At 37.3% G+C, this 18,679-nt stretch overlaps 1 protein-coding gene across 3 annotated transcripts in view; it reads left to right on the top strand.

The window, feature by feature from the left end:
• Positions 1-29: 29 nt before the first annotated feature.
• The window catches only part of fig4a (FIG4 phosphoinositide 5-phosphatase a), a 54,673-nt gene continuing 36,023 nt past the window's right edge, over positions 30-18,679 (top strand). For 2 of the 3 annotated variants that reach the window (XM_005914539.2, XM_005914540.2), the window contains exons 1-11: positions 31-260; positions 411-526; positions 2,844-2,942; positions 3,960-4,083; positions 8,527-8,683; positions 9,548-9,598; positions 10,222-10,385; positions 11,150-11,278; positions 13,370-13,470; positions 14,309-14,471; positions 18,030-18,127. In XM_005914539.2, coding sequence (XP_005914601.1) covers positions 464-526; positions 2,844-2,942; positions 3,960-4,083; positions 8,527-8,683; positions 9,548-9,598; positions 10,222-10,385; positions 11,150-11,278; positions 13,370-13,470; positions 14,309-14,471; positions 18,030-18,127 — 1,149 coding nt within the window. In that variant the 5' untranslated portion in view covers positions 31-260; positions 411-463. Of the gene's footprint in view, positions 261-410; positions 527-2,843; positions 2,943-3,959; positions 4,084-8,526; positions 8,684-9,547; positions 9,599-10,221; positions 10,386-11,149; positions 11,279-13,369; positions 13,471-14,308; positions 14,472-18,029; positions 18,128-18,679 lie in introns of all 3 variants that reach the window. The other variant, XM_042226013.1, reaches the window with a different exon arrangement.

Below are 18,679 nucleotides of genomic sequence, written 5' to 3'. Positions count from 1 at the left end.
AATCGCATTTTCAGTCCTTCGAGCTTTTTGACTTTGCGAGGCACCGTACGACCCGACAAGCGAAGTCATTCATGACAGTCACCTGACTAAAACAAATTCAACTCCAACATGCTAACGGGATACACTGGGCAGAGTACAGATGCATTTTAACTGTTGTTAAGTGAAGCGTTTACAGTATTTGTTGCGACTGCATGGGGAGATGTATATTGTCATCAATGAAGACCATTTGTGGTTAATCATACAAGCTAAGTGGATGAATGGTGAGTGATGTTAGCTAGGAAGTACTGAGGGAAAAAAGTAAGCTATATACATGAACACATTTGTTAAATATGCTGGCTCGTCATTTTGTGTCTTATAATGTGAAGAAATGAATGTAACAACATTCATTTCTTTTCACTTTCGCTTTGTAGCTCCTCTGTAGCCTCTTCCAGACTGTGACTGTTGAACAATTCAAGAATAGAAAATGCCTCAATCAGCGGCTATCATCGGTGGGATCCAGCGACTGGTTCTGTACGAGACCAGAGCAGTAAGTCTTTACATGAGCCCTTAATGTCACCATTTCTTCATAAAGTCCAATTCACCTGGGCAGTTTACAACTACACGCGATGACAGTTCTTTAAACTGCGCCGTTTCTCCATTTTGCTAAGCTTCCTTAAGGAGTTTTCAGGAATAGTACATTCAAAACTCTTTAGATGGTGGTTGTCTTTTGTTGTGTCGTGTTGTTGTGCTGTGCACGCCGCTTCAGTAGTGTTGAGGTCCGGTCTTTTTGACGAGGCCTATTTATGACTGATGGTGTTCAGTTGTGTGCGTTTTCTATATAGGGTCAAGTGAGTGTGTCAGGTGTTTATGGGATTCCCCCCCCCCCTGTTTCTTAAGGACGCAACTTTCAGATATAGTCTTCTGCTGTAGATATTTTTTAGGTCTGTCAGTTCTTCTTTTGTTCAGTTTCCTCAATTATTTTAAGCCACACTGCACAGCTCTTTAGCAATCATGTTGTTTGTGCAAAAATAGCTTGACTGGAATAAAATACTATCTTATATTTTGCATTTTTTCAAGGTTTGGTTAAAGAAATTGAAATAAATTGTGTGTTTTGTGACAGAATGCAACAGTATTGATGTGCCTAAAGATACAATTTAAAATGGGCTCTTTACTAAGTTGTCTGTTATATGTAAATAATTCATTCCTTGAGTTAGGTGCTTTTTCTATGCTTGAATGATTCATAGGTCAAGTGGCTTAACAGACAAAAAAAATCTCCAGAAAATAGACTGAAAATGAGTGAAAAAGCAGCTGATGTCTAGAGAAGAACTTTAATTTGTACATTAAAACCTGGAGAACTATTGCTCAAGAAGATTTTTAAAAATTACAACATGTTTTCATCTGCTTAGAAGGAAAACAAATAAGGGGTGGCTGAAGGCTTTCAGACAAGACCATACTTAAGACATATGTGCTTAATGGGGAAATGCTCAAAGGTTCATAAAATGATATTGCTCAATTTTTGTGCCTAATACATAAATGTCACAAACTTGATATATATTCAGGACAATCACTGTCTTTGAAGTACCATGATAACGACACTGTGGCACAACTGTTCATTTAAGACAGCCAAAACCTATTACCTTTTTTTTTTTTTTAAAGTGCTCTCTAGTCTTTGGTTCAAGAGTTCTATAGTTGATCTGGGAAAATGTTTGGGACACTAGTGTACACGCTACATGTACACTAGATGGCAGCAAAAGCTGCAGGTGACTATATGAAACCTCAGGACCTGACATCCATGAGGTCAGTAAAGAGCATGTGTGTGATAATTATCTGGACGTTTAATTGGTGAATTAGATTTTGGCAGTTAAAATTAGTTTTCTTTAGCTTTTTTTTTTTTTTTTTAAATATATGATGTATGTCCTTGAGAGGTAGAGTGTCTATGCTACTTTCTTTGCTGCGTATTCTAATAGTATCATGTTTCCAATTGTCTCTGCATTTCACCAGCTGTGATCATGCTTGGTTTAAATGTGTGCTTAAACTGGGTTGCGGTTTGCTGTTCCCATTTGCTGCAGATATTTAGACACTAAGGCAAGTAAACATTTGTCTTATTTGATTTATAATTTCTTATTGAACCTCTGCTGAACAGTGCACGTGCAGGCTTTCTGTTACAGACAAAGAGGGTTAAATTAGATACTGGAAAAGGTGGAACGGGGAAAAAAATGCTCTAATGGTTGCTGAGTGTGCTGATACAGGATGTTCCAATTTAACACTCTTTAGTGGACTGAAAATTTTGGGCCATTTTGCAACCCTGAATGAGAAGAGTAATGACCTAAAAGAAAGAAAGATGCAAGGAAGACACACATCTTGACAAAAAGAACATTGTAAAAATGTAACTTGTGATGAAATATGTGCTGTGCCTGCATGTGCTCTGCACTGTATGCACTCTTATTTCATTCTGTGTTTTTAAGATATCGCCTTTAGTTGAATACATACTTGAGTGTAATTTCACAAATTTCAGACACACTGATTGTTACTCGGACTGTGGAAATAAAATGTTTTATTATAGGAAAAAAGAAATTCAAGTTTGACTTCAACAGTGGTGCTGCAATGCAGGAATCTGACTTGTCATTGGATTGATTCCATGTCTATTAAATACATATCTGCTCTTGGTTGAAGTCTGAATTGGTCCCAAGTCAACATCATCCAGGACAAAGCTGCAGTCCACAAAGTTAGAAGACTGTATGCAAGATTCCCTCTATGCATTTATCACCACATGCAGCTGTGAAAGGTTCAGGTTGCAAAGACTCTTCTGATAATAGGCTCCAAATGCATTGCAGCACTCACTTGACTTGTCATTTTATTTTCAGAGGTATTTTTTGGTTGGGAGCAATCATGCACAGACCAAACATCGAGTCCTAAAGATTGACCGCACAGAACCCAAGGACCTCGTTATAATTGACGATAAGGTAAGTGACGACTTTCCACGAGTTAATTTTTAATGTATATTCTTATGTAATACACAAGAAACATGCCTAAGGGGGAAATTGTGCAATCACTCAGCTGATGTGACTTGTGCTGCTGATGAGAGTTTGGCTGCGTTCACACCTTTTTCTTATTACCAGGATCTATGAGCTGGTTTTTGATTTGTTTGTTTGTGTTGTGGGTAATTATCCTTCTGATGCAATTATTATGAAGCATCCATTAATAAATATTCATCACCCAACAGTCTCATTCCAAAAGATATTAAAATGACATCAGAAAACTGTGTGTTTTCAATTTTATTGGCATTGTGTAGTATTGTACTTGGATGCATGGATAATTTAATGAGTTGCTAGGGAGGTTTTAAAGCTAGAAATACTCCCTCGTCTTTTAGTTTTTACATAAGAAGTGAAGACAGTGGAATAGAAGACTTTGATAGAAGTCCTAAATTTATTTTTTCCCCACAAGATAACAGAATGAGAATTATTGCAATCTATAGAATCATGCACTTAAAACAAATGCAGTAGCATACAGTACATTACTACGTTTCTCTTTGAGGTCTGTGCCAATTGTAAAGCTTATTATGTAAATGAGATGGGGGTTTTTTTGTAGATGAAATGCACGCAAAGCTACTCTTTAGTCATTTAACATTTCAGAACCAATGCAGAAAGCAGCCGATCTATTTTCAGACTAATTGCCTCACTGGCAGTCAATCTAATCCCTTTTGTAGAAATTTTGGGCATTGATTAAACAGGGACTGTTATTCATTTACCTGCTATTGCACAGAAAATAAAGAAGTCTTAATAGTTCTGACTGAAGCCATTAGTCACCCGCAAGCAGCACATTTAAGTCACTTTTGTCAGAACACAGCTTTATATATTTTAGTGTTGATTTTTAGATGGAAATCAGATAGGATTATGTGGCTAATTAATAAACTAAACTTTATAAACACTTCATCTAATGTGTATTTAATACCGTACATACGTGCATGTGTGTGTTTCCAGCATGTGTATAACCAGCAAGAGGTAAGGGAGTTGCTGGGCCGCCTGGACCTGGGCAACCGGACTAAGATTAGTCAGAAGGGTTCCTCTGGCCTGTCCAGGACTGTCTCAGCTTTTGGCATTGTGGGTGAGTACATTTCCTCCACTCAATGGCAAAGCAACAGTCATTGCAGTTCAGAATAATGTGAGAATCTACCTCATCTCCAAAGTCTACAGTTGGGTATGTTGGCCTAGTTTTTCCATTATTACTGCAAAATAAAAGAACACCTGGGAGTCTTTTGCAAACCACTGTAATAGTTCACAGCTTTTTCACGTGTTTTCTGCCATTATGTTTTTTAACATGTGTAACACGTTGTACAAAAAGATCCGGCCCCCAAATGTTATTAATTTGCAATTTTTTCAATAGTGGCTATGTTTAAAAAGATAAAATAGAATTATGCAACACTTGATTGTGTTACTGACCACTACTAACTCTTTAACACCTTCATGAATGTTTAATTGGGTACAAAAATGAAAAACCACAGAAAGAAGGTCCTGAGCTTAATTCCACCATCAGGCCGTGGGCTTTCTGTGTGGAGTTTGCATGTTCTCCCCGTGTTTGCGTGGGTTCTCCCCATGTTTGCGTGGGTTCTCCCTGGGTACTCTGGCTTCCTCCCACAGTGCAAAAACATGCAGTAGTGGGGATAGGTTAATTGGTCAATCTAAATTGCCCATAGGTGTGAATCTGTGAGTACGAATGGTTGTCTGTGTCTCTGTGTGTTAGCCCTGCGGCAGACTGGCGACCTGTCCAGGGTGTACCCCGCCTCTCGCCCTATGACAGCTGGGATAGGCTCCAGCACCCCCCACAACCCTGGAAAGGATAAGCGGAAGCGAATGGATGGATGGTTGGATGGATATTTTACTTCAACTATCTGAGACAGTAAAAGCACATCTGTGTTTTGTACATTGCCCTAAAGACCTGATTACAATCCTAAACTGACTTTTTTTTTCCCTTATAAGCAGTTTTTTATTTTTAATTTTTGTTCCAAATAAACTACCTAGCGAGCTAGCTATCGATCATCATTTTTCACCTCAAATACCATCATATCATTGTACCCATAATGACAAAGTAAAATAAGTTTGTTTGAAACTCTTGCAATTGGGAAAAAAATAAAATAAAACAAAAAGCAAAAATATAGAATGCATATAAATATTCACTCTTTGCCATCACAATCATCATGTTTTCCCTGATCATCTGTCAGATGTTTCTACATTTTGATTGGAGTCCACTTAAATTCAATTAACTGGACATTATTTAGAAAGTCACACACCTGTCTATATAAGGTCCAAATGGCTGACAATGTCAGAGCACAAAACAAGCCACAAGGTCCAAGAAATTGTCTGACATCTGAGTCAAGAGTTTATCGAGGCACAGACCTGGGGAAGTGTACAGAAACATTGCTGCAGCATTGAAGGTCGCAGTGAGCACCGTGCCCTCCATCATTATATATGGAAGAGGTTTGGAGGACTCTTCCTAGAGCTTACTGCCCGGCCAGTCTGAGTGATCAGGGTAAAAGGGCCTTACTCAAGGAGGTCATCAATAACCTGGTGGTCACTCTGACAGAGCTCCAGCATTTCTCTGTGGAGAGAGGAGAACCTTCCAGAAAGACAGTCAGACCAGTCAGATCTGTGTGGTTGAGTGGCTAGACAGAAGCCACTCTTCAGTGAAAGACACATGACAGCCCACCTGGATTTTGCCAAAAGGCACTTGAAGAACTCTCAGACTGTGAGAAACAAAATTATGTAGTCCAATGAAACAAAGATTGAGCGTCATGTCTGGAGGAAACCAGGCACCACTCATCACCTGCCCAATACCATCCCTACAGTTAGCCATGGTGGTGCTGTGGGGGTGTTTTGCTGCAGTCAGGGTGGAGGGAAAGATGAACGAGAGATCTGAAAATGACTGTGCATTGATGCTCAACCTGGACCGTGAGAGGTTTTGCAAAGAAGAATGGGAGAAACAACCCAAACATAAGTGTGCTAAACTTGTAGCATCATATTCAAAAAGACTTGAGGGTATAATTGCTGCCAACTTCAACAAAGTAGTTCTGTGGACATTTCCACAGCAGGTTAGTCGGTCACCCTGACACAGACAGTTGTTTGTCGTCTGCTTGAATAATATAGATACTCCGCCAACCCCCAACCCCAATGACATCTTTGTTCACAAGCCATCATTTTGCTATTATGTAATAAAAGTGTGATGTAGCCATGTAGGGTACAAGGTGTATTCTAAGAGGCCTTTTGCCCGGTAGCTTTCTTATTACAGTACAAAATGAATATGATTAGCCTAAGTATTTTTTTTTATTCGCAGGTTTTGTCAGTCTGACCCATCTCCTCCAGGAAAAAGGACAGTACCGGTATACTCATACAGGAACTCATAAGTGTTATTTAATCTTACACAGGGTTATTGCTTCTCAGTCATCATGCAGAAAAAAATACAAAAACCTTTGATAATGTAGACACACTAGCACACAATTACTTTGAATTTGTCACGTGAATGTTCATGAGTGAAACAGAACTTCTTATTTCAAAGGTTTTACCTGCTTAGTTTATGAAACGGAATATTTTTGGTTAACTTCAACTGCAGCGTTTTGCAGATTAAGTACAAGCCACTTCAAAGTATAACTTTAAGAGTCCTTAGTGTGTGTGTGTGTATATGTGTAGTATGTATATTGCACTTACCAATTCAACACATTTTTTTTTTTTCACCCAACTTGGATGTCAGGCCACTTTCTAGTTTGAAGTAACAAATTATTAAAGTTAGCTAATGTTGATTAACTTGTGACAAATTCACTAACTAATCATATAACTAATTACATACCACTACTTAGGCGGCATCATTTGCCATTGTTGGTTATCATTTGTCATTGATCAGTTATTTTAGATTTTAGCTCAGGTTGTGTTTGTCTTCAAGTGAGAAGAAATCTGTTACACTACAAGTGAAGTGGGAAACTGTTCAGTGGGATTCTCAATATACAGTGGCTTGCCCCCTTGAACTTTTCCACATTTTGTCACATTACAGCCACAAACATGAATCACTTTTATTGGAATTCCACCTTGTCTTGGTAGGTTTACAGTTGTGCCATACTCCTTCCATTTCTGAATGATTGCTTGAACAGTGCTCCGTGGGATGTTCAAGGCTTGGGAAATCTTTTTGTAGCCTAAGCCTGCTTTAAATTTCTCAATAACTTTATCCCTGACCTGTCTGGTGTCTAAATCTAATCGAGAATCTGTGGCAAGATCTGAAAACTGCTGTTCACAAACGCTGTCCATCTAATCTGACTGAGCTGGAGCTGTTTTGCAAAGAAGAATGGGCAAGGATTTCAGTCTCTAGATGTGCAAAGCTAGTAGAGACACACCCTAAAAGGGGGCTGAATAATTACGCACACCCCACATTTCAGATATTTATTTGTAAAAAATGTTTGGAATCATGTATGATTTTCTTTCCACTTCTCACCTGTACACCACTTTGTATTGGTCTTTCATGTGGAATTCCAATAAAATTGATTCATGTTTGTGGCTGCAATGTGACAAAATGTGGGAAAGTTCAATGGGCCCGAATACTTTAGCAAGCCACTGTAAGAACTGTATAAACTGAAAAAAATAAATTGATATCCAATTAAGTTAAATAACACTAATTAATCAAAATATTTACATAGTGAAATTATGACTTTATGCATCACAATGTCATATACAAATAAATATATATCTTTGACTGCTATCAGTGCTATTGTGCCATATTTTCCTTTATCAGTTTTACTCTTTGTAAATATGTGGAATAAGAGTAGGAATTTGTATAAGATGTTTGATTTTAGCAGGGCAGCAGCCGGTGTTGTTTATACCTGAAAATATTTTTTAGCTTTCCTGTCTTCTCGCCACTGTTCTAGCTACATAAAGCTACTAAAAATATTAAAAATTTATCTTTAAAGCTCCAGGTTAGGTGGAAGATGGTGTCTCTTGTTTTTGAAAAATCCTTCTGAAACCGCAGGAGACATTATACAACTGTTCTTGAGGGCTGAGTAGCACTCTTGGCCGTGTGTCTGTGTTGTGATCCTCAATTCATCCATTAACAAATTAGTTCTAGTAATAGTTTTATAATGAAGGGGAGGTATATTTCTAGCAGACACACTTACATAAACTGTGTTTATCTTTGTAAGATATTATTAAAAACATACACAAAAACATACTCATTATTTTCTAAATGTCACAGATGGAAAAATAGCTCGTATGATGCTGAAAGCAAATCATTGACTGTGTTTGCATGATGTTTTCTGGGTCAAAATTTCAAAGCGTAAATGGAGCAAATTACATGGTTAATATTGTCAAATATGACACACATACATTCACTATCCACCTCCGCAAGTGGAGCTATTCACTTGTTTGTCCTGTCAAAACTGTAGCGGATTTGCTGGCAACAATAAAGTTGACCTACAAATCAACTTGTTTTGAGCCACACTACATGTTGCTGGAAAGGAAATTCCATTTGATGAGATTGTTGTAAAAGATTTAAAACTTGTCGTCTTTTTGCCAGGATTTGTGCGTTTCCTAGAGGGGTACTACATCGTGTTGATCACGAAGCGCAGAAAGATGGCTGATATTGGGGGCCACTCCATCTACAAAATTGAAGACACCACTATGATCTACATTCCCAATGACTCAGTCAGAGTTACACACCCCGATGAAGCAAGGTATTGTGTTACTCTGTCTCCCATTTATTACCTTGAGGCCACTCTATTTAAGTACATTACTGTATGATTTTATTAATTTTGAGTATGGAAATTTTCAGAAATAATAAAATATCTTGAAATGCATTTGTAGCAAAAAACAACAACAACAACAACAAAACGCTTACTCTCTTCTGCTCACACCCACAATTGTAGTCTGGCCAAAAATAGTGTTGTCATACAGAATGTGCCAAAATAGGAAAAAAACAACAACAAAAAACCCCACAAAACAAAACACAAAGGCTGACTCATCCACTACCAGTGGACAAGGACTGAAGCTTTTCTAATAGTGGCTTGAAAAAAAACCCCCCCATGATTTCACACATGTACACAATTTTAGTGCGAAAACATTATTTGGCCACTTGACTGAGGAAAAGGTGTATCAGGTATTTATAAACCACCCCAAATCCCCAAATTGTATAAAACAGTGGAAAGTATGACAAAAGAGGAAGAATCTCTCAAAGCTGAAGAAATATTGATGAGTGCATTGTTATATAGTATAATAATAGCATTCCCATTATTATATATACTATATATATCATATGCTAGTATGGTCACCACTTGCCAAGTTGTAACTATTTGTTCGCTTTGATTCATTAGTTTAACTTTCTAGTGCAGCAATTCAAGTCTTGTTGCTTAGTAGCCATCTTGAAATACACCCAAACATTTATTTGGTTGTTATTTTGAGGCTCTGTCCAAGTTAACCACTGTTTTTGCTATTGCTGTGCATTTCGGTTCAGGAGTACCTGAGTGCAGTAGATGCAATGATAGCTGTTACACTGGATGTGCAAATTAAAAATGTTTTTAAAAATAGATTTCTTCTGACAGGTATCTCAGGATCTTTCAGAATGTGGACCTTTCCAGCAACTTCTACTTCAGGTAAGACAGTTTGTTATTCCAAACTCTCACTATTAGAAGGATACAGTAACTTGTATATGCACAAATTACGTCAGATTATAAATGCTGTTATCAAGGGGGCTTTCAGCACATTCCCTCTAGGCTTATTTAGTACAAGTGCCCTTTGAATTTTACAATATCGCATCACACCAGACTAAACACGTGTACCGATGCCCTGGTCAGCTTGAAGGCTAGGAACAACTAAAAAGCATTTCTTGACCTTGTGGCCTTGGTTGGGAAAGGAACTCTGGCTATGGCCTGGAGATTTAATTTGATAATATGAATCATTTTCTAACAGTTTTTGCAGTATTAAAGATGATAAGAGGGGAAAAAACCCTTTCCAGTGAGGAAAATTATCTCAGAGGTTTGAAATGAGTGATTTGCTAATCACTCATCTGATTATATAGTATTTTAAAACACCAACATAACTGCCGAAAGATATGTAAAACATTGTGTTTATGTTATAAATTTGCATTGCATTATGGTTTTACTAATATGTGGGGGGAAAAGAATTTCTGTGAGTGTAGAAAGTATTGCTTGGTGTAATAATGGTGCGCAGCACAGGTTGTACTTGATTCATATGACTTTGCTTTTATGCTCTTTAGTTACAGCTATGACCTGAGCCACTCACTGCAGTACAACCTGACTTTGCTGCAGAGACCTTATGAACAATGGTCTTCAGCAGCTTCCTCTACTGAGGAAGAGGTACACACACAGAGCAAGCAGGACAGCTTTGACATCTTTGAAGATGAGGGTTTGCCTACAAAAGGTGAGAGGAGTTTATCTATATTCCTTTCATTTCTTTTCTTCATTGTATTGGCTGGGGAGGAGCTCATTGGGAGACACAAAACTAAGATTTCAATCTGGAGAGGGAATACATGTTGTACCTGAATTATATACAGTTGGGTCCATAATTTGTTATTTATTTATTCAAAAATGCTGTGGTAGTGTACAGAGGTAAAACCACAAAATATATGGAATTTGCATATATGATTGCTAGTGAAACAGCATTACTATTATTTATTGGTAGTGTGTGACTGCTGATAGAAGTGGGAGAATAAATTGTGAATTGTACAGGGTTTTACTCTCTGCTCAGATTCAGACACATGCTGCAAAACTGATCAGACTGCAAATGGTTAATGATCAAAAAAGTATATTGCTGAGAGTTTCTCAAGCCAAAGAAATAGGATATTCTTCAATGGACAAATCAGTCAGCTGATCTTAACCCAAGAGAATATACTTTCCAGTTATTGAATACAAGTCCAAATGCAGTGAGACACAGCAACTTAAGGTGGCTACATTAAAACCTAACATACCATTAAACCTTTAAAGTCACAGATACTCTATGTGGGAAATACTTTTATATTCTTTGACACAGGATTCGTGCCATTTATGACATATTTTGTAGTATACCAGTAGATAAAATTAATCAGTTATATAACTATCACTAAATATGATCTTTATGGTCTGATAAGCGTGACTGATACCAGTCCAGAAAAATGCTTCAGTCTTCTTCTTTTTTTCTCTCTACAGTGGTTTATGGCCTTTACAACGAGCCTTACTACAAATATGTGTGGAACGGGAAGCTCCTGGAGCGAGTCAAGGACATAGTGCATCATGACTGGCTTATGTATATAATCCATGGATTTTGTGGCCAGTCCAGTATCCTTTGAGCATCAGCTGTTTATAGAATTATTTAGTGTTTCCTTTTTAATTGCCATGACACACTTGCTATGCTTTTTATGGAAACCATAAAAGAATATCCTCAAGGTTAGTACCTTTAGTGCAGCGGTCCCCAACCCCCGGGCCATAGACCCGTACCGGTCCGTGAGTCATTTGGTACCGGGCCGTGACAGTTGAGGCTCGGGTGTGAAATTTATGGTTTTCAGGGTTTTTATTGTTAACTAGGTTTCCCTGGGTTTTTTCCCGTGTTGTGGTTGTGTGTCTTATTTTGAAAGGAATATTTTTGCGTTATATTACCATTACCATAGTAACCAGAGAGCATTAAGGGGCAGAGAGGAGGATGTTACTCAATGTTGTTGGCACATTTCAAGAGGACGCTGCTAATAAAGTTACACAATTACACCGTGAATTTGCGCTTATTATTGTATTTACAAAATACCACCGTTTTTGTCTTGGTCGTATCATTTTATTTTGTTGTATTTATCCGTGACACTTTAAAGGTCGGTCCGTGAAAATATTGTCTGACATTGATCTGGTCCGTGGTGCAAAAAAGGTTGGGGACTGCATTCTTTTAAGTAATAAAGTTAGTGCCATGTTGAGACTTTGATGGGATGCATCTGTCAGCACTGATCATTTTAACCAACCACATAGATGCAGCTGCATGCCAGGGAGTCTGTGTCTTTGATTTTCTTTTTTTCCCTTTTTGTCACAGCAAAAAGAACAGGGAACTGCTGTTATTTTTATTTATTTTTAACGGTAAAGGATTGCTTATTTGAAAATTAAGTGAATAACTGATTACTCCATGTGTGAAACTACACCCAACACCACAGAAGACTCTCACATTGTTATCCTTTGTCGATACTTCTCATCTCTCATTCGCAGCACCACTTGTTGAACTGTGCTCAGCCCCCACCAGATCACGTGGATCACACTGTGTGATTCATCACAGAACTGCACAAGCAATTATTTGGTTTTTAGGGATTTAACAAAGCAAATATCAGAGCGTATCAGGTATGCATACACGGGCACTTTCAGAAGTGCTCGGGCTGTTATCTGCAGGGAGAAACAACACTGTGCATATTAAACAGATGAGTTACACGTGCTTCTTTCTGGAGACGTGCCTGTGTTTTGTATGAATTATGAATACTTTTCTTTTTTTTGGTTTGTTTATGAGCTTCAGTCCTTTAGTATCATTTTCTTTTAAGTTTTGAGTACACACCAGCAAATTTTCTCTCCATGAATAAATTCTCCTGGATTTCTTTTTATTCATTTATTTTTTGTGTTATTGATGCATGGGTAACTGCTGCAGAGGGACTTTGCACTTGATTACCTCTGATTTATGGGAGTAAAAGTCAGCCTCAGGTTCAGTTTTCAAGTTTTAGTCATTCACCATTGTGTCTCGTTAAGCAATCTTTCCTTATTTTTGTTCAGCCAATATTAATAACGTTAATGGATGTTCAATATACAAATACTTTCAAACCAGATTTATCTTGTTTTTTGTCTTTAGCCACGTTCTGTGAGTCTTCTGCAGATAAACACAGAAGTGCAATAACTTAATATGCAATCAGGCCTGTTGCTGTTGTCTCCCTCTTTAGGCAGCCTGCTGCTGCTGTGGCAGTGTGTGGGTGTTTTGAGTTTATCAAATTCCTGGAAATTGTTTGGCATTCAGTCCTCTTTTCTGAGTGGATGAAAGGGCCACTGGGTGCAACAAGAAGAGACTCACCAGATAGGAAATATGCAAAACCTTTTAGCAGATGGGAAGACACAGAAATGCACTAAAAAAGATGTGGAATGGTTCAATCACGAGCTATAAGTAAGGTTTCTTAATATTGGTAGAGGTGGGATGAATCGGAAATAAATATATTTCCCAGGTTCATATTCTGACTACAAGTGAAACTGTCATCATTAAGAGCTAATGTCAAAGCATGACTGCTATGAATGAAATACAATTTTAAAAAGGATTTTTCTTTACATTTTACTAATAATATGTGTTTGTTTCCACAGGTCATTGTTAGGCTGTTAGGTCTATATTGGTATTATTATTATTTTTCCTTTACCGACCACCTACAGAACTTCTGATCTACGGCCGACCGGTTCACATCACCCTGATTGCCAGGCGCTCCAGCAAATTTGCTGGCACCCGTTTCCTCAAAAGGGGAGCCAACTGTGAGGTACAGAAGTTACCAGGGTAACTCGGAGGAACAGATAGTAGAGGGTGGCATCAGGGCCAGAAAACAGATTGAGATGACTCAGGTTAATCACAGGGGGTTAATTGGACACACTTTCTCTTTTTGGAATGGGAGTGAGTGTCTTTGAGATGGGATGTTGTTCAGTTATATCCTTTTTTTCTGTAGGTAAAGAAGATGAAGAGTTTTCTTGCCCAGATATGTAACAAAATATGTAACAAAAAAATCCCCCAACAATTTCTAGTATTTACTGTTCACATGACTGTAGTAGGAAAACTGAGAATGAGGAAGGGAATTGCAGACCGAATGTTAGAAGTCTTATATTAGAATGTTAGATGAAGAACATAGACATAGACTATGTTAATCCCATAGTGGGGAAATTCACATGATACAGCAGCACAAGAGTCAGTGAAAAAAGAAGTGAATTAGAGCTATATTATAAAAAAATAGCAATAGAAATGGAAAAATAATTTAACTTTTTAAAAAGCCCAAAAAACCAGTAATTTCTGTTACTGGTAAAATGGTTGTTATACACAGGAAATAAACTCAAATTATTTTTTTCATATGTACATATACATACATAAAGTGCAGTGGGAGTGTTTATATAATATATACACGTAAGTTGTACGTTCAGTTTTGAAATGTTTGCCATGTGAAAGGTGAAGAAACACTTTGATATCTTATGATAAACTACAGCACTGTGTAAAGCTTTGAGCCTTGTTTTATGTTCTCTAAAGACATGTTCTTGGGTTTCCCAATCATGCCGAAGTTTATCATTTCTTTTTTGCTTTTCTCATTTTTTGTTTTATTTTGTTTTTTTCAGGGGGATGTGGCTAATGAGGTAGAGACTGAACAGGTCGTCCATGATGCCTCAGTTATGTCTTTCACAGCAGGGAGTTACTCCTCATATGTCCAGGTGCGAGGCTCCGTCCCACTCTACTGGTCCCAGGACATTTCCACCATGATGCCAAAACCTCCAATTCGATGTAAGACTTCTTCTTTACACTTCAGCATCAGCAGCTTTTGTTGTAGGCTGAAATATGTAACATGTGGTGAACTGTATATGTATTATTTTTGTCTTTTGATACTTCAGAAGAAATAAGTCATCGAAGAAAAGCTACATTAAAATAAGAGAATATATGTAGAGTATACTGAGGCCATTCCTTTCAACTATTGGCAAAAGATAAAAAAAAAAAAAAAAGACTGTGAAGGCAGGATGGCCCCTTTTGGCTTCAGCTTTGTATCCGTCCTATTTCATTATAAGCAGGATAAAAACACAAAGCCGTGGCCAGAGGGAGGTGATTAGGTACCGAGACTGACGGTGAGGACAGCTCTGTGTGTGGGGGTGTACACACAGGAATAGACTGGTGTTTGCATGTGTACAATGCCTGTATTAGATTGTAATCTTTTTTTCGTTTGGTTTGCCCTTTAATTCATCCTCAGGTGACATTTACCTGTGAAAGATAGACACTGAGCATGTCCCTAAGATCCCTCCGTGTGTCATATTCCCTCATCGTCCTGCTTCCACTTTGATCCTTCAAAACGGTCCTTATCTGACATTTCCTAAATGTTTCCCCAACCCTTCCACCATCAGTTTAATATTTGACCTGTTTACGTGTGTTAACAGTTTTCTCAGTGCATGGCATACTTTTTCCCCTCCATCATATTTTTGCCTCCACTGAGGAGAAGTAATATGCCATCTAATTAAGTGGTTGACGCAAACTAGTAGTTTAGTTTGTTGAGTCTTTAATCCTGTTCCCAGTAGGTCTACTATTACTGGGGGTTTCATTTTTAATAATTAAAAACACTTTAAGATCAAAATTTTAAAATTAAAATCACTAAATTATTCATTATTCGTTCCAGCTGGACTTTATTTTTGTACATTTCACATCTTTGTGCTTCCTGAGCCTTCCTGATTTTGAGTTAGGTGAAACTAAAAAGCTGTCCTGCTCACATTAGCCCATGTTTAATACGAGGAAAATGTTGCTTTGTTGTTGACTGGAGAGAAAGAAATCTTCACTGGTGCATAAATGTTTATAGAAAAATTTTATTTAAATAAATTATTGGTGTGCCAGTATAGCTTGCTTTCATTGATGGTACAACAAATGAAACTCAAACATCAGTTTTATTTGTTTCTATTTAATAATATAGGTTATTATTATTGTGGAACCTTTCGTATTAAATAACTGTCCGTCTCCAGGTCACTTATGTTGGTCAAAACAAATATGTTCTCTGTGGTAGGCTGATACACACATTTATTGATTGGACCATAATCTAAATTTTACCTAGGGCATCAAATTGACTTGGCTCTAATCAAAAACAGAACAAATCTTGGAATACTTGAAGTGGTCTGAAGAGCTTAAAATGCACTTTTGGGTATTGGATCAATCTCCTTAATAAATAAATGACCAACATGTGACATTTTTGTCACATATGTTTAGTTGGGTTCTTTTTACTTACTTTTAGGACCTATGTGGAAATCAGTTGATATTTTTTTCTGTTTTTCTGCTGAAATTTTAAAGGGATCACAAATATCCAAGCCCATTGTCGTAGCTGAATCTAGGTCAAAAACTTAGCTAAGAGACATACTGGACTGAGTGCATGCAGAGTAGAGAGCGTCTATATTACACAATGCATCTCTCCTTGCCCCATCTCTGATATGTCAAGACTCATTATTGCATAATTGAATCCTTTAGGAGATGACCTTAGTTGACTGCTGAAGGAAAGTCACCAATGTCATTATCCAAACTCCCCTCCCAAGGTGCACAAGCGCTTTACATAAACTATCATCCTTTGAGGTGTGAGCAGTGGAAAACATGACGATTAAATGGTTTTGGGGAGAAGCTGAAAAAGGTGACATTTAATTTATCAGTTCTGACACACAAGCAGCTCTGTGGGATGAACTGCAGCACGATCTGACCTATTTTCTTAAGTCTCCTTTCTGGCAGCCGCACTAGTCCAATTTGGCAACGTGTGCAGGTGTGGGGTTGAGCATTAGTGGCAAGTAGAAGCTGTAAATGTGCTTTTTAAAAGGAACATTTAATAGAAAAATGAAAATGCAAAGGTTCAGTGCGGTGTTAAAGGTCGTCTGTTAAAATAGTCACGTGGAAAAGTTTTAAACTCAAAAAGAAAAGTATAGATACAAAAAATGTTAAGAATACTTGTTTTATTACAAATAAGACTACATAAACATTGGAGTGAAATCCAATCAAGAACTTTTACATTTTAATCAAAAAAATAATTATGTGCTTTATTATTTTCTGTTTTTTAATTGTAAACCAGTTAATTTGGAAATTAATGGATAACAACAATATTTAAATTTTGACATGAAAAGTATAATTTCAATTAAAGAGCTTGCACACAAAGGTGTATTAACGGTTACAAAAACATTAAAGATGATTTCGGTAATTACCAGTACTGTTAATTTATGGTTGTGACATGAAACAAACATTGGGTGCTGATCTAATACATTTCTTAAGCCCTTTATGTAGCAGAAATATTTTTAAAAACACATGCAGAATTGGGCTTGGTCTAAATTGTTTGTATCCCTTCTTGTAAATCCTGGATTTACTCCATGATGTTATGCCAGGGTTCCATAGAGGTATTGCTCTCTATATCAGGAATACGTCTTAGTAAAATTATTTTAAAGTTATCATCAGATCTAGGGCTGCTCAATATCACAATATATATCGGATGACGATATATAAAAACGTCTATTGTTTCATTTTACGCTATTGTTTGTTTCGTGGTGTTGCAAAATAAACTGTTTACGGTAATATTTTTTTCATCGTTTTGATGGTCACTGTAGTGGCTATATTAATTCTTAAAGTTCTCTTCTTCTCTTATATTTAATATAACCACACTACAGACGGACAAGCGCCTGTTTTTATGCGTTGTGGTTAGCAACAACGACGGTAACACCGCTTGTTTATGTTCCACATAAACCGTTCACAATAAAGCTCAAGATCCTGTTGAGACTTTTCAAAATAAACTGAGTCACGTGAAAGAGCAGATTATTTACGGATGAGAAGTAAAAAAGAGCCATCAGGTGCTAAAAACTTATGTCTAAAAATGTATAGTTTCATGCATCTGTTAAAACACTCGACTCCAGGTACATGACGCGCAGCTGGAAACACTTCACGCAAGTCGAGTGTTTTGTTCATATCGCACAGCCCTAATCAGATCTCTATTATCAGATCTCTTTATCATGTCATGCCTTGACGCATGCTCAGTCATGCAGGCACAACACAGCGGATGGCTCTATCATAGTGATGTGTGATGGATAAGAATTTAAGCATTTAGTCAAGTGACTCCGATAACTTCTTTTTCATAGCAGCTAGACCAAGTGTTCCACTGTAGTGATCTTTGGTGGTGGTGGTGATGTAGGTCTCTCAGTGTTGTTGCTACTTTTACCTCAGCTGTGACAATATGCAATATTGTTTTGAAAAATAATTTATATTGAGGTCAATAAAGTTGTGTTATATTCTTGTGGGGACCCTTAAATATTTAACCATTAAAATATTTTTTTCTGTCTAATTTTGCAGTGGACCAAGCTGACCCATACGCCTATGTAGCTGGCCTCCATTTTGACCAGATGCTACAGCGGTTTGGCTCACCCATCATCATCCTCAACTTGGTCAAGGTAGGGAGGTGCTGAAATAAGTATTCCAAAATGTGTTTAATGACACAAAAATACAGTCATTAAGTAATAAAATCACTTACAAGCTATTTACTATTTACATAAATTCTTGTGATATAAATAAAATCCCATCTCCACACAGTTATGCAAGTATGCAGACTTCGAACGTCTTAGTTATTAAATTAATAGCAGATTTGAACGTACCTGTGAATCCATTCTAGGGCTAGAGAGTTCACAGTTAAATTTTTCCAGTGCTACAGTTAATTAGCACTTTGCACCTTCTTTAGGGCACATCTGCAGCATAATGCTTTCAGAGAAACAATGCAATAAAGGGAAATACGTAAATACACAGCTCACGTTGTCTTCTGCTAATTTATCTACATTTTATTTTCTGTATATCAAATTTCAGTTCAATAAAGTCAGTAAAATCTGTTTTATTTACATAAGCCCAATTCACAAAAACAGTCAATTCAAGGCACATTATATTGTACGGTAAACAGCTTAAAATAATACAGAGAAAACCTTAACAATCCCTCCCCATGAGCAAGCCCACAG

This window comes from Haplochromis burtoni, unplaced genomic scaffold (assembly GCF_018398535.1).
Source record: "Haplochromis burtoni strain Fernald_Lab_line unplaced genomic scaffold, NCSU_Asbu1 Contig_8, whole genome shotgun sequence".
NCBI lineage: Eukaryota > Metazoa > Chordata > Actinopteri > Cichliformes > Cichlidae > Haplochromis > Haplochromis burtoni.
This window is presented reverse-complemented; position numbering and strand designations above follow the sequence as displayed.